Below are 16,180 nucleotides of genomic sequence, written 5' to 3'. Positions count from 1 at the left end.
CTCCTTCACTTCCTGTCCTTCACCCAGTTTAGCCATTTAGGCTACAGATTAGAAAGGGAGCCAGTTCTTACTGTGTGTTTGAACAGGGCCAAACTCAGTGAGGCCCCAGTCTGAGCTGGTCACTATGGTTATCCAAACACTAACTCAGAAAATATCCTGCAGGAGCAGTCCCAAGCACTGCAGAAGCAGGAGCATAATGAAGTGGGGACAGTCAGCATCGGCTGTTGCGTTGCTTGAAAGGCTGAAGCTGTGCAGTGTGCATCAAGGGAGTGTGGTGGTTTTGTGGCATGGCAGATGGATGCTTGCTCCTGGTGTGGTGCTGGCGGGGCCGGCTTGGGTGCCTGTGCACACATGTTAGGTATGCGGGGTGGAATTTGGAGGGTAAATATTGATGCGGCACTGCCTGAAAACAACCCTCTGTTTTGAATCCTGCTCACAAGCACAGGCAGCTCCCATCTAAGCTGCATCCTAATCCCCCCAGCAGCTTTGTTTGGCTTTCCTATTGTGGGGCTGTCTCCAGAAATGTAAACCTGCTACTAATGACCTTTCTTCTTTTAAAATTAGGTGAAAAACCTGACAACAAATGGAAGATTGGGGCCCTGGTCCCCATGGCAACTGTGTGAGCATTCAGATGGGGACAGCACAGGCTCCTGCATGTGTAGGTCACGTTCATGTGACAGCCCTCGTCCACGCTGTGGAGGTCGCAGTTGTGAAGGGGCCAGGATTGAGGTGGCAAATTGCTCAAGGTACCTCAGCATCTTTGTGATTTTTAGGAAAGGAACAAGAGCTGTTGTGCCTGTCCACAGCTTAGCTCCTTCCTTGTGTTTCTGTGCCCCTGTTGTTGCATCCCATCCCATCCCATCCCATCCCGTATGTGAGGTCCAGCCTGAAGTCAGTGAAAAATGAAGGACTCTGAGAAGATGAGCACCACAAATTAGTGTACACATTAACCTTCCCTACCCTGTGCCTTGGTTTCCCTCAACCATATAGTGAGTAGTGACTCATCAGGAGGAGGTAAGGCTGAAATAATTGTTAGCCATCAGAACAGCCGTAAGCTAAAAATAAAATCCAAGAAGCTCACAGTCTTTTGGAGTTTGGATTCTGAGATTGCGTTGCCAAAAGCGAGCAGAGCTCTTTCAGAGTAATGCTTGTAAAGACAGGGCCTAGCCTTGCTCTGAGCAGGGCTTGTTTGCCATGTTATGTGAGTCTGTGAACTGTCTGCAGCATGCTGGCTAGGTGAAAGCAACAAATCATCATCTGGCAGTGAGCAGTGCTTAGGAGGCATGCCTGCCGGGGGCAGGACTTAGCCAACACATGTCGCTCAGCTTGTGTTGAAGTGCTGCCTTTCCAGGGAAGCTTGAAGCTTAAGATTGAGCAGTATGGGAGCTAAATATCCTCCAGTTAGGTTCCCAAACATAGCCACAGTGTTTGTGTCCATACTACCCCTCCACCCTCGGACTACATCATGTCACGACTAAAAGAAAGACGATGCAATAGTGTAAGCACTACTTCACCAGGGTGGTGCCAGCGAATATTTTGGTAAATATTGGGTCAATTTAGTTTTTATCTACTCCATCTTCTCCATAAACATTAATTCCATTAAGGACAGCTGTCTTTTAACTTATCCCTGGAGATCAGTGCTGGTCTTGGCACGAGAAATTCAGCAATACTCATGTTTTAATTGGCATCTCTTCTAGTTGTGGGCTGTGCCGCCCAAAAGGCATATAGTCATTCCTGCCTCTGTGCTGCCTGCTGCCACCATGGGCTGAGCAAAGCCTTCCCCAGGCAGACTTTTTATGTCAGTGGCAAACAGAAAGCGTGCCAGTGGTGTTCTCAGCACTGCTCTGATGGCGAAAGAGACAGGCTTCTAAGAAGGGGATGAAAAATAGATTATTCAATCTTAAAACATAGGAAAACAGCATGGTTTGAAAAATAGGGACATCTGGTCATCCTACATCCGCCTCAGTCTTCAAATTTCCTTTAATTGACTTCATATGGCATTGCAATTTCTTTTTGCAAAGAGGGAGCAGGATGTTTAAAGATAAGTTCTATTAGAATGGTGGAGATCTGGAAATGGAAGGTGTCTTTATTCCTGTTAAAAATCCTGAAAAAAACAAACAGATTGTGAGAATGGTTGGATATTTTTTTTAGGAGTAAAAATTAATTCCCCCCCCCTTTTTTCTTTTTCTTTTTTTTTTTCCTGGAATAACGTCAACCTTCCATTTGATTTTGTTTTTTAAATGATTTTACATATAAACTTTCTTTTGGGTTAAAAAGTGAGGAGGTAGTAGGTGGGTTAAAACGCGGCAAAATAAGATAGAATAATAGGATTTTTATGTAAGTGAGTTTATTGTGCTTTGACCTTGTTTGGGGCCGGAAAGGGGAAGGGAGGGAGGGAGAGAGAAGGATGCGAGAACAAGAAGAGGAGGGAAGAAACGTCTAAGAGAGTTCTGAAATAAACCTGCCAAGAACAGGCAAAAGTTGATAACGAATAGAAAAAGTGTGAAGGGCAATGTGGGTTTTAACTTTCATCCTCTGCCCTGATTGGTGCCATGCCAGAAAATATTTCTTGCCAACAGTGTTATTAATTTAGTTCAGTAAATGCTTTGAAAATTAACATCTGTTTTCAAGCTTAGCTTTCAAGAACCAGAGAGCACCTGAGTTGTTTTTCTGACTAGACTTTTTGGAAAGGTTTTTCTTTATTAAACAAAAAAAACAAATGAAATTTTTTTGGCTTAAGGCAGTAAAGTGTGAAGATTAGGCAGTTCTGTAAGACAGAGCATTGCCACTGGCTCCATATGAAATGAAACCTGCAGCACAGAAGAGATGAGATACAGATTCTCCTCTCCTGCTCCAACGTTCAGTAGTGCTGCCAAGTCAAAGGAAGGTGAGCTTTAATAAGCGCAGAGTTTTAAAGATGTAAATGTTGGGTTCTGTGTAAGCACGCCGTTGAGTCACCGCACGGCAGCAGCGTCGCAGGAGCCAGCTGCCTGCACATGCTCAGCCTGTCACAGGAGCAAGACACAGAGCATTTGCCAACATCTCTGCTGAGGTGTGAACTAAGGAGCTTTACATCACATTTGCTTCAGGCTAACTTAGCAGTGCTCAGCAGAGATGTGATCACTCATTAAACCATGAAACTTGATCCTGCCTCTGAGCTCTTAATTGCCTCTGATTTCTACAGATTTAAGGTCACACTACAGTGACGTCTGCAGGCGGCCATGAAAGCTAGAAGCAATTATTGTTATTTTTAATGAAATTTGAGATTTCCACTTAACAGAATTCAATGCTGAAGGCTTTAGGAAAATAACAAATGAGGTTTGTGTTAAAATCACAGGAGCTGGCAGTAGTATTGCTGTAAGAGTTCAAAAACCATGTAGGTGAGGCTAGAAGAGTCCACAAACTGTGAAGATGAGGCCCTCAGTGGCATGTTTTAGTGGTGGTCTTGGCAGTCCTGGGGTAATGGCTGGACTTGATGATCTTAAAGGTCTTTTCCAACCTAGTTGATTCTATGATTCTAAGAGATTTAAAGCATCAGTACCTACTGAATTAGCAGAGAGTTGGTTTTTTACATCCTTTGGCACAACAGGCATTTGTGAGCCTCAAAACCTGCGCTCTTTGTGCAGAAGAGTGCAGGCTGTATCAGGAGACACAGCTTTGGGATGAGCCATTGGCTCTCAAAAGTGGGATTATGAGACTTGGGAGACATGATGGGGGAATAGTCAGTGAGAGTTATAGCAACCACACTCTTGCTTAGCAAATGCTATGAGGCATTTTCAGAATCATTCAGCACTGGCTTCATTCTTTTCCTTTCCAATTATTAGAGACTTGAATAGGAGGAAAGTTAGGCCAATGCTGAGCGCTTTTGAAACTCTCTTTTCTAAATCTTCACTGACATAAGGTCTGGTTGAAATGAATAATCTCTTCTCCAATGGTTCCCCCACCAGTGCCTTATGTGTTTTGTTGTTAAGCACAGCATAATGTGAGCAGACCATTAGGTCACCCCCATGCTCTGCTTTCTCTTGCTCTCTTTGTTAGAAATGGAGCTTGGACACCCTGGTCTTCCTGGGCCCCATGCAGCACCTCCTGTGGGATAGGCTTCCAGGTCCGCCAGCGATCCTGCAGCAACCCTGCTCCACGGTACGGCGGCAGGGTCTGTGTTGGACAGAGTAGGGAAGAAAGGTAAGAGATGTCCACAACACCATGTGTTCACTTCTATGGTTATAATGTTGGCAGCTGGAAGTGATGGCTCCTGTGTGAATGCAGATAAAGGCTGTCTGGCTGAATGCACAAAGTGGAAGTAATTCCAGAGCCTAGGAAGGATGAGGCTGCTCACATGCATGGCTACTCTCTTTCAATGAGCCTGTGAACACCAGAGGTTTCAGAGCTGCCTCCACTCTCAGGGAGGATCTTTCAGGCTTTCACAAGTATTTCTGTCCCCAAAACAGATGGCTGACCTCCGCAACAAAACGAGAAGCTGTGTCTACTGTTAGCAGTGCAGAGTTTACACTTACACTGTTCTGATCCATCCCTGAGGGGGCAGTTGAATATGTGCAGTTTTCATTGCCAATTGCACGATTCCATGCACCATAATAATTGTGCTGATGCTCCAAAAGAAGTTCAAAGACAAAATATAGCTTAACTCAGAGATTCAGGACTGCAGAGCTTGACATTAGAAAAACATCTTTCCCTCCGCTCCCTTTAAACTAAGCAATTTCACGTAAAATTGCTAAAAGGCAATACTTTTTGAACCTCAGAGCCATCTGCATTGTTACACTTCTTCAAGCCCAGCCCTATGTTAAACACAGCTTTCAAGGCATCCTAATTTGGTTTCCAGATTTGACATTTCATTAAAGGCCACCTCTGCTTGGCAGTTGGCTGTTGCTTGTCTGTTGAGTGGTCACTTAAGATAGATATCTCTGCATCTCTCAGAATACAAAGGGCAATTCATTTAACTTCCTTGATTCAGGACATTTTAATGTTTGGTTTGATTTGTGGCCATTCACAATGCTCCTTTTTGGGTTTCAAAGACTACATCTGAGTCAGTTGCAGTCCTGTGTCATTCAATTTGAGAGCAATATTTATTAAAAAACTGAACAAAATTGAAGTTACCCTTTGAAAAGGTAACATGAAACAGCATTAATTTAAGGCCTGCATTTAGATGCAGATAGTATCTAGTTCAGCTCCAGATGCAAACATTGGCTTCTTAGGGTCCAGTCAACAGCAAGGGCCAGATCGGGTGAAGAGAAGATGTAAATGTTTAGCACCTGCCATTGCTGACAAATCACTGTTGATTTGACCTTCCACTAGTAATCCCATTGAAAATATTTACCATCTACTCTATGTGACACATGGGCTCCAGTTTATGAGCTCTTCTGTGAATTCAATGCATAAAAGTTTGGAGATTAGAGCACTTTCAAAAACCCAATCTGGATGATTCACCTCAATGGTCTGATTTCAGCCTGCTTAACCACTCCCTGTTCTGTACAAAGGGTACCGTTCTCTACTGTGAACAGAAATATTACTAATCTGATGGCTGTGTCAGCCTTCTGCTGGCTTTCTGTGTATGCATGAATTGCATCCAAATGCAGTGTGCAGTCTTGATCCATCATGATTTTGTCCCTTGGATGTGCTGACCTGGATATTTTTTTGATCAATGCTCTTTCTTCTTTCAGATTCTGTAATGAGAACAATCCGTGTCCACTGCCGATTTTTTGGTCTTCATGGGGTCCTTGGACTAAATGTAGTGTGAATTGTGGTGGAGGGATTCATTCGAGGCAGAGGTCCTGTGAAAATGGAAATACATGTCCAGGCTGTGCTGTGGTATGTATTGTTTATTGACATTGCACAAGGGACACCTGTTGACATCTAGCACCTAGGAACTTGACATTTTACTCCTCTCTCCATCTTGATTTTATTTCTCAGTCTAGAAGAAAATGCTATCCTCAGCTTTTGCTGAAAAGGATGCTGAAATGAACTGGGAAGCAGAGAGGTGTCACCAAGTCAGTGAAGTTGGTGTGAGAGTGTGTCTGTATGTGTGTGTGTGTGTACAGGAAGGGATGGATAGGTAGGGACAGAGGATTTCCTTAGATCTCTGTAGGCTTAGATATCAAGTCCTTTACTGGAAAGCACTGTACATTTTCTTCCTTCTGTCCTACATCAAAGGATGATCCTATTGAGTCAAGGAGGCCTTACATGCATCAGAAATAAGTCTCACTGTCATACTTGAGTAAACAACAGGTCAAACACCTAATTCACCCATTAGTGAGGTAATGGCTACCCATTTTCTCTCTTTATTTTCCCTTTCCTATTCTGGCAGCTGTTTCATGCAGCTGTTCTAATTAGTTTTGTGGAGAGTTTTCTTCAGTGTAAGCAGGTTTGATCTGGAACCTCCCATCTGTTCACAAGCTGTTTGGCATAATACTCTAGAATCATGAAGTCCTGAAGCATTACATTTATTTTCCTCTGCCAGAAAAAAATGGTTTATTTATTTGTTTTTAAACAAGAATGTAATGTTTGTCACTGGAATTCCTCCCACTAGTGGCAAGAATTGTAAAGACCCCCAAATCATCCCATCCCCATCCAGCCAGAATGTTGTCTGTACTCAAGGGATGCTCTACACCAAGGACGGCATATGGTTCATAGCCCTCCTGGACAGTTCAGAAAGCCAACCAAACAAAACTAGCTGTAAAAAAAGATAATCTAAACGCATCTTAAAAATAAACCAATAAACTTTCAAAGGAAATAAACCTTACTGACATTTTGTCCTCGTAGGGCTTCTCTAGGCTGACCTGAGAGCAGCGCCTTAGTATCACAACATAAAACTTGTTTGCTGTTGTTATTATCTATTGCCTGAATTATCTTCCTGCCTGTAGTGTACCAAGCTTTCAAAGCCCCATAGGACTCTGAGTCAGCAAAGAAACACAAATCTGAGGGAGAGATAAAAGTAGCAAACGTAGTTCACCCTCAAGGGTCACCTGAAGCTATACGTGGTCACCACCACTGCATCTGTAGTCATAGAATCATAGAATAGTACGGGTTGGAAGGGACCTTCAAAGGTCATGTAATCCACCCACCCCCTCTGCAATGAGCAGGAACATCTCCATCTAGGTCAGGTTGCCCAGAACCACATCCAGCCTGTGTGGTGTGCCCAGCACTGGCTTGTGTCTGCGAGGGCAGATAAGGTGGATGGAGGTTGTTGTAGATCAAGAGGGTATCCCCTTATTTTCTGGAACGTAAATAAATCTGTCAGTTAGGCTGCTGCTGTTTAATAAGAGAGAACGGTTTTCCTTCTTGGCAGGAATATAAGACGTGCAACCCAGAGAGCTGCCCGGAGGTGCGCAGGAACACACCCTGGACCCCTTGGATGCCTGTCAACATCACTCAGAATGGTGCCCGCCAGGAGCAGCGCTTCCGCTACACGTGTCGTGCCCAGCTGTCTGATCCCCATGAGCTGCAGTTTGGGAGAAAGAAAACCGAGAGTCGATTCTGCCCCAATGATGGCTCAGCCGTGTGTGATACTGACTGTACGTCTTGCCAGCTCTGGGGGACTGTAGAGCAAGCTGAGATGGTGGTGGAATGCGAGTCCTCTTAGAACAATAAGAACCTGATTGTGACTACATAAATCCCAACATGTGCAACTAGTGTTACTGCAGAATGGCAGGGATGGAGAGAGAACCCTGTGGCTTAGAGATCAATACCATTGTAGCCTCTGTGCCTATGACAGTGTATAGGTTTGCTTTTGCTACTGCCAGGCTGCCCCAAAGACAACAGGCAAATAATCAGGGTCTAGAGAAGAGAAGAGCCATTCTGTGTGTCTCTCTGGAGGTCCCCTTGTGCACTGCCTCTGGGATTATTCCCTTCAGTACTGCTGTGATGCAAGGCAGTGTCCTGAGGATACAGCTCTGACTACCACAGTTTGCTGCCCAGAAAGGTCATTTATCAGCGTTATCAGTAGGCTCTCTGTGTACAAATTTGGTTCTGTGTCTAGCTTAGCTGTAATCCTGTGGAACAAAACTTCCCCTAAAGGCTTTCAGCAGAAATTCTTCCCTAAGGGCACATAAATCCTGGTTTTATTCATGAGCTGAAAACCTTTTTAAAAGCCCAACAACTGACCAGTTTGTGATCTCATAGTGTCTTGTTTGTTTTCCTTGAAGCTCTTGTTGATGATCTCCTCAAGACTGGTAAGACTTCTGCACGGATTATCAATGGAGGCTGGTCCTTTTGGGGAGCCTGGTCTTCCTGTTCCAGGGACTGTGAGCTGGGCTTTAGGATCAGGAAGAGAACATGCACAAACCCTGAACCTAAAAATGGTGGCTTGCCCTGTGTGGGGTCAGCGATGGAATATCAAGACTGCAATCCGCATCCCTGCCCAGGTAACCATGATCATCTTCCTGCATGAAATTCAGAGGTGTTCTTCACCATCTAAATGGTACAGCCACAAAAAAACAAAAACAAAAGCAAACAACAAAACTGGTATTTCCAAGCTGCTTTTTTTTTTTATTTTGTTTTCCTTTTTTTTTTTTAAATTTGGGGGATTTTTTCTTAATTTTTTGAAGCTATTGTAATGACCCATGTATGTGATCTTTAGTGCAAACTGATGCCTCACCACAGCTCAGAGGGTAGCACAGCCACAGCCTCTAGTGTAAATAGTATTGTGGCTTGCCTAGCAATGTTTTTCTTCAAGAAGGTTTGATGCTCCATCCAGCGGGGGGCATCACAGTGCATCTGCTACTTGATGAGGAGGCAGACTTGATAAATGTGGCTTAATACTGTGTAGAGATGCTTGATGTGGCGGTTCTTCTTGTGAACACTTGTTTCTTCCCCCTCTCCTGCTTACGTATTGTTCTTGCGATGGGCATCTACTCTTGACATCAGTTACCATTTCCTGCACAGCCAGCAGGGAGTATTCTTGCCTGGTTTCCTGGTTTTCAAGTTTGTCCTCATGTTTATGTTGCACTTCTGTTCCAGAATAGTAATAATAGACCATTGACTACTGTATTCTTCCTCACTTATCCTTATCCTTGCTTTGTAATAGCTATCTAAACTAAATTTAAGTGATCTTGCATGAATTACCTTGCCTCATTGCAGTTCTAGTAATTATCTACCTCTGGCAATATAGTTTGTGGCCTACACTTGAAAATGCTATATTATAATAGTAGTATTATGATTCTAAAATTCAATACAATGATAAAATTCCAATGCAGATACTACCAGAATGTGCAGCAAGAGCACAGTAGGAATGTCAAATATTGCACTCTATGGCCTATAAAAAGAAAATAACTGTAACACTATAAAGGCATCTATTAGTACTATTCTGGAAGCTCTCAGTGGATCTTCACTAATGTCTGTGCCTTCTGTGCTGTTTTCTCCCCTTGGACACTATGATGTTTTACAATCTGTTCTGAGTGCATGATTACTATTTCTCTGTGTCTCCCTTCTTCCCTGCCTCACTCAATGTGTATAAATAAGTACTGGGTTTATCTTGCACCAAGTCATCAGATTATTATCTTCGGAATTAATGGCATGTGGACCTGCGAATTAAGCAGTCTAGTAGCCTGACAAGGAGCAGGGTGAGAATCAGGGATCTTAAGTCCCTCTCTAGTTTTATTATTAACCTGTTATGGGGTTGTGCTGAGATCATAGAATCATGAGACGGTTTGGGTTGGAAGGGACCTTTAAAGGTCATCTAGTTCAACCCCATCTGAGCAGGGACAATAAATAAAGACTCTGAGTTTCTGTTTCCTGCAGGTTGGAACTTGAAGGACTCAGGGCCCCCACAGAAAAGTGCCATACAAGCTCCACTTGGGTTGTACAGCACGTTTTTCCCCAAGTAGATTTGCTGTTTCTGTAGATGAAGCATCAAAAGAAAATATAGTGATAACAGTTCTGTTTTATAAAAAGGTGTAGAACGGAATATTTCTATACGGAAATAGTTTCTATTTCTATTTCTAAACGGAATAGTTTCTATTTCAGCACTGTATGATGCAGAGTCTTTTTGTGAATAGACTTCATTTTACATCTTCAGAGTGCAGCACATTTGTATCCTCTCTCAATACAAAGTTCCTGTTGTCAGGCCCAATTGTACTCGGGTGCAAGAAACTGATAGCTAGTCTGGGCAGGGTGGATCTGGAAGGTGGGATACTGGGGCTCTCCAGCTTTGTCACTGTGAGAGGAGTAAGCAGCATCTGCCTCTTTCTCCTTGCTTTTCATTGTCCTTCAGTGAAAGGCTCATGGTCTTGTTGGACTCCTTGGTCTCACTGCTCAGCCACCTGTGGAGGAGGACACTACCAACGCACGCGAACTTGCACCAATCCAGCTCCGTCTAGTGGAGAGGATATCTGCATTGGTCTGCACACCGAGGAGGCCCTTTGCAACACACACCCATGTGAAGGTAGCAGTTCTCATCCCTTCTCCAGCTGGCTTGGGTGGTGGTGGGAGTATGAAACAACTGCAAAATATTTAAAAAGTAAATCAGAAACCTGACCGGTTAGAAGCTTTTCTGTCCATTCAGTAAACGTCTATTGAGCTGGGAAAAAGAGACATCCCTGTGTTAAGCTGCAGTGCATCACCTTTCTCTTTACTTGTTCACTAACCCATTCCCTGGCATTCTGGTGCCAGACAAGACCTTTTTAGCTGCTGATCCTTTTAAAGTAATTGGAAAAGCAGGAGTTTTTCAATGTGGACACTTACAAGACAAACAAAAGGAGTCATCAATCTGTACAGTTGCTGAAGAAACAATCTTTCCTTTTTCTTACACAGACAGACAGATAAGCATGTGCTAGATCTCAGAGGACGGGGTTTATATCTGTCCTGGTTTTGAACCACCTTTGTATATTTCTGATCCAGTGCAAGCTGACTCCTGCCCTTAGGACCATCAGCGAAACTTTTAAATGCTGTAATTTGTTATGGCTGCTTGCGATATCCCTGGGAGGCCACCTCAGAACTTGGAGATCCTCATGCAAAATCCCATCCAGCTCCTTGTATGTCTTAACCAGAGAGCTGATACATGAGCTTTTAAGACAACTGTGTGCTGTGCAGTGCTCCACCAAGGGTTAGTACAGTACGTATTAAACAAACCACAACCTGACAAGTAGGACATGATGCTTGCACTGTTATGTGTATTGAGAAAATGAAATCCAACAAAGGCCTCTGGATTAGATGTGTGAGAGAGACCCATGCAAAGAGCTAGATATCCTTCATCATGAGAGAAGACTGGTATCAACAAAAGATCCTTTTCCTTCTTGGTGATGTTGTCTGTGTGTTTTCCCAATCTTGGATTTCAGGTGGGTGGTCAGAATGGTCGGAGTGGAGCCTGTGTAATGAAGAGGGTATCCAATACCGCAGTCGTTACTGTGAGATACACAGCCCAGATTCTTCTCAGTGCGTCGGAAACAGCACACAGTACCAAGATTGCCTGTATAATGAAATTCCTGGTATGTACAGTGTCATAGAGGAGGGACAGGGTGGGCCAATCCAGGAGAGCAACTCATGCCTGTCAAATTAGGCTGAGATTTTCTCTATTAAAAATTGGGTTTGAATGCTTCTAGAAAAACAAGCAAATACACAAACATGTTGTAAACTCCCTTGTCACAGGCACAGATTAACTGTTATTCCTTTAAGGCAGCTTAAAATTTTTTAGAAGAGAATTACCTCGATCTGTAATAAATAACTAGAATGGCTTCACCTGAATTGCAGCTTTTAACCTTGCATAGTTCATCTCAGGCTGGCTTATAAAAATTAACTTTGTACTCAGTATGGGTATAGTCAACAGAAGGTCCTTGAGCTCAGGTATGAAAAGAAGCATCCTGAAAGAGCGAAAAAATAAGGAGAGGCAGTTGCAGGAAATTGCTGTGTAAAGTGGGAAGATTAACCCACGGTCTTACAGAGCAATACTGTTGATAGACAGATGGTCATCAAAATCTTCCACCCTGTGCTTTGTGGAAATTTAATCTCTTGGGCAAATACCTCGTATGGGTCTAGGATAAATAACCCCTTTCCATGTGTTCTTTTCTGGGTTGCTGTGCCCTGACTTAAAAATCTGAGATCACTAGGCAATTATATTCTTCTTTTTCATGGCTTTCTCAGCTATCTTCTTTCCCCTAAATTGCAGAAGCCAAAGAGTCATCAGGTAACAGTACTGGAATTGCCAAGTCTTTGGCATGTTTTTCACTCTCTGAGTTTACCATTCAATTTAGAGAAACTCTGAGCTTGCTGCAGAACACGTGAGCACCTTTTCGTGTCTGGAGCACAGGGGGTTTAATTACTTGAAGAAGTGATGACAAAATGACAAGTTTCTCCAATCTTCTCTTTGTTTAGTGATCCTGCCAGCCTCCAGCATTGATGAGAGCACAAACTGTGGAGGTAGGTACCACTAAACTATATATATTATTTTTATCTTAACCTGACTTCTTTTCTCTCTGTGCAGTATCAACCAAACCATTAATCTGTACTGCTCATATCCCACTGATAGCCTTAATTCCACTGGAGTCTTTCTGTCTGAGTCAGACTGGAGGAATGTATTCCATGTCCACTTCTCAGTTCCAAGATCTTTATTTATTTTGGGGTTTGGATTGACCACTGAGGGTCATTAATTACCAGGGAGCACACTGGTTGTCTCTCTCTACCCAGAGGGTAAAGGGTTCTGGAGAAAGGAAGACATATTCCTCATTCCACCACTGTAAGCCTCCAGCTGTTCAAAAGCAGGTGTTTTTAAATAACCTATAAATATTTCAGTGAACAAGGCCTCTTGGACAGCTCCTTTGCTGATGTAGGATGAGATTAGAGTTTATACTTGTCCTCCAAGCACTTCTTTTCATTCAAGTTGTCACCTCTCATACAGGTTGTGTCTCCTTTCTGCATGTAACTTGGAAAGATCCAGTCATTAGTGTCACTTTTCCACTGTCCTAAGAGCCCCTATAGTAAAAATGCAGACGAAAAAGGCAGGTTCCTTCGACATTTTAAAATGCTATTTTCACACTAATGACTATGTCAATTCCTGCTAGCATCACATCCGTGCTTTCCTGAAATCTAGATGATCTGCAGGTTGCCAGAATCTCTTCTCCCTGCAGAGATCATGGCAGAAAAAAGCATGCCATCTGCGGCACAGAAATGTGGCCTCTTGCTTTGTGACTGTGGGACAATCAATGGAATTCAGCACCTGCAATGTAACAGTTGGCTTTCTGCATTTCTCCTCCCTCAGAAGGTGCAAGGTGTCTGCTTCACATCCAGGAACTCCTTGCTACGGCTTGCACTATACTTATAAGTGCTATATCCCCATTTCCTTCTTTTACCACCATTGTATTTGCTGTTGCAACCTATTTTACCATAGCTAATATCTATTACTTAGTGTTGTGCAATATTTGTCAGGGAAGTCAATCAATAGAAATTTTGTTGATGCATCTCAGAAAATCTGTATTTTCAAAATGATGAACCAAACAGCTTCCTCCTCAAGGAACTCTGCTGCAAACCAAATAATTCATTTTTTTCCCTAAGATATAGATAAAAATCACCTGAAGAATCAGACATGTCTTTCAAATGTGAGAATGAAATGTATGAGAGCTTTATGTTTTAGAAAGGATTTCCTACTGTAGTCACTTGCAAGGGTAGCAATAAAATGAAACATTCACTGCAATGTACTCAAAGCTGGGCAAGAGGAGAGAATGTGGCACGGTGTCATGTGGCTTTACTGAGCACAGTTGCATATTCTGTGTTTTAGCTCTCCTGAGTGATCTAAAGCAGGTGGAGGTTATTAAAAAGGAAATGTCTCGTTGGAAAAGTCTTGTAACATTTAGTAGAAAATTATCATCTTTCTGCCAGTGTTTTGGACCATCATCCAAAACACAATAGGAAGTGGTAATCTTGTAATAGAATTTTATAGTGTGGGTTAAAAAATAAATGTAGCTCATCCGTCTAATAAATTCTGTATGTTCCTTTCTATAATTATGATTGAAGTACATTACTTTGCTGTAGAACTCTATTGGTTTTATTCTTTTTAAACTCAGGAGGATATTTTTTAACTAAAGATTAGAGGAGTGCCATAGACTAATGGGCAGAATTCTCTGTTTGAAAAGCATATCAGTTAAAATGTAAGATGGCACCAAAAAAATGCACACCGTGATCAGACTAAGAATGAACCTCATTTAAAGCCAGTCTCTGAGTAGTCCCTTCTATTTCTCTGCACACAGTCAAGTCAACAGAGCAGTCTGTCCAAATGAATTGGCTTTTTAAGTATTATGGGAATTTTACTGCTTCAATTGCCACCAAGCTGATATGGCTGACCCCTGGGACAGCTGCCCTGAGGGGTCAGCAGCCTGCCCCCCCCCAAGCACTGAGACCATTGGCATTTCTGAAAGATGATGGAGCAAAGACAGAGGAAAGGCAGTAGCATTTGGAGTCATCATCGCTGAATCTTTTTCTGTAGGTTCCCACCTGCATATAGCAAAAGAAAACACGATCATAAAGTTTTGCTACCCAAGATTGCCTCTGGTTGCTTCATTAATTCGGTGGCTGTAAAGGTTGCTAGTGTTAGTTCTGGTGTCAGTAGAGATCTGTTGGTGGTTGGTTTTACCATGGGATTTAAGATTACCATAGGATTTACCATGGGATTTTTAACCCCCTCTCTGAGGTGAGAGAAGAATTAGGAAGGAGTACTGTTTGACTTTTTCTTCCTCCCACCAGCCTGAGTGGCAAGTTAGGTACCTCCCACCACACAGGAGGCACAACTACAGCTCCTTCCAGAGGTCAGTGCTATCCTTGGAGGGTTCTGCTGCAATCCTGCTTGGAAAGATCTCTGTTGGAGGCTATTATAGTCCAAGAGCTTTTCTGTTTGAAATTTTTTCACTATAGCTACCCTGCTGGCACCTATCTGCAACTGGCTTCCTATCTTTGCAGTTTGTGGAGAAAACCAACAAAGAAGTGCTTTTCAAGCACTTTTCATTTGTCCACCTTATCTTTCCCATTCTCCTGAGGACCCCTATTTCACTGTACAATGCACCTCAGAGGTAGTGCAGACATGGCCAAAGCAATGCCACCCTACTGAATAAGCAAGAATGCTGAGCACACTCGGATTACATGAGGGAGGAATGTGTATCTCCCCCACCCCACACACAGAGCCATAGGCATTTTGGGCAGCTGACAGAAAGGGCTTTCCCTTCCTTTCCTTTCCCTTCAGAGAAATACTGAGCATTTTTATCCCCTTATTCCCATGACATGCACATGCTTTGGAATCCATTAATGTGCATTGTTTGTACGGCTCATTTCTTTAGCTGTCAGCTTAACATAACGTTTAGTTTCAATATCAATAGAGGGGAGAGAGGAGAGACAGGAAGGGAGCTTTGAGAAAACAATGCATGAACCTGTTAAGCTGTACAAGGCAGAACTGCAGTGGGGAGACCGATTTGCAGGGAGATTATGTCAGTTTATGTTAGAATGCAAGACTGGCTTCAACAGCTTGTTAATGTTGATCCCCAGATGTCATAGCTCTGATTTGCACCTGTGGTCATGTCGTGGGAGGGAAAAAGGCTGTTCTTTAAAGATAGCATCTCTTGTCATTTCTTTTGCAGGTTTTAGTCTCATCCATCTGATTGCCACCGGGATCTCCTGTTTCTTCGGCTCTAGCCTCTTAACGTTTGTGATTTACGTGTACTGCCAGCGCTGTCAGAGGCAGTCCCAGGAGTCAACCGTTATCCACCCAACCACTCCCAACCATCTCCATTACAAGGGCAACACAACCCCCAAGAATGAGAAGTACACCCCTATGGAGTTCAAGGTAGGAGAAATACCATGAACAGATTGATACTACCTGAGCAAATTCTGTATTTATGTCACAATTGGAATTGGGTAGGTTTGTGTGTCTGCGCCCAGCTACTGGCATTACACATATGGTTGAAGGGACATTTAGCCATACTGTCACAAAAGGTTTAAAAGGTCCCATTGCTACAATGGGATTTTCTTCTGTTTCACAGTCCTGATGAATGCCAGTCTGGCAAGTACCTGCTAAGATACCCATTCTGACTGTTGTATTTATACAACTTGTCCTCTAGGAAATCAGTAAGAGCTCAGTTCAGTGCATTGTTAATGCATGGTAAGAGGAAATGGAGGAGAGGAAGAATAAAAATGGAAACTTCATTAGACCAATAGCTGGGAAAACACTTATTTGAAGGATAAGATTCTGGAAATG

General features: G+C 43.0%; 1 protein-coding gene across 6 annotated transcripts in view; it reads left to right on the top strand.

The window, feature by feature from the left end:
* SEMA5B (semaphorin 5B) overlaps window positions 1-16,180 on the top strand; it is a 276,452-nt gene that overhangs the window by 236,082 nt on the left and 24,190 nt on the right. For 5 of the 6 annotated variants that reach the window (XM_057430051.1, XM_057430048.1, XM_057430050.1 and 2 more), the window contains 9 exons: window positions 565-746; window positions 4,039-4,182; window positions 5,676-5,823; window positions 7,301-7,526; window positions 8,157-8,375; window positions 10,223-10,393; window positions 11,286-11,435; window positions 12,319-12,363; window positions 15,564-15,769. In XM_057430051.1, the coding sequence (XP_057286034.1) occupies window positions 565-746; window positions 4,039-4,182; window positions 5,676-5,823; window positions 7,301-7,526; window positions 8,157-8,375; window positions 10,223-10,393; window positions 11,286-11,435; window positions 12,319-12,363; window positions 15,564-15,769 (1,491 nt within the window). Of the gene's footprint in view, window positions 1-564; window positions 747-4,038; window positions 4,183-5,675; window positions 5,824-7,300; window positions 7,527-8,156; window positions 8,376-8,877; window positions 9,886-10,222; window positions 10,394-11,285; window positions 11,436-12,318; window positions 12,364-15,563; window positions 15,770-16,180 lie in introns of those variants that run through there. The other variant, XR_008975021.1, reaches the window with a different exon arrangement.

This window comes from Pezoporus wallicus, unplaced genomic scaffold, assembly GCF_028554395.1.
Source record: "Pezoporus wallicus isolate ANWC-B61680 ecotype Strahan unplaced genomic scaffold, APGP_CSIRO_Pwel_v1 contig_5261, whole genome shotgun sequence".
NCBI classification, from domain to species: Eukaryota; Metazoa; Chordata; class Aves; order Psittaciformes; family Psittacidae; genus Pezoporus; species Pezoporus wallicus.
The sequence above is the reverse complement of the archived record's forward strand: the minus strand, read 5'-3'. Positions and strand labels throughout refer to the sequence as shown.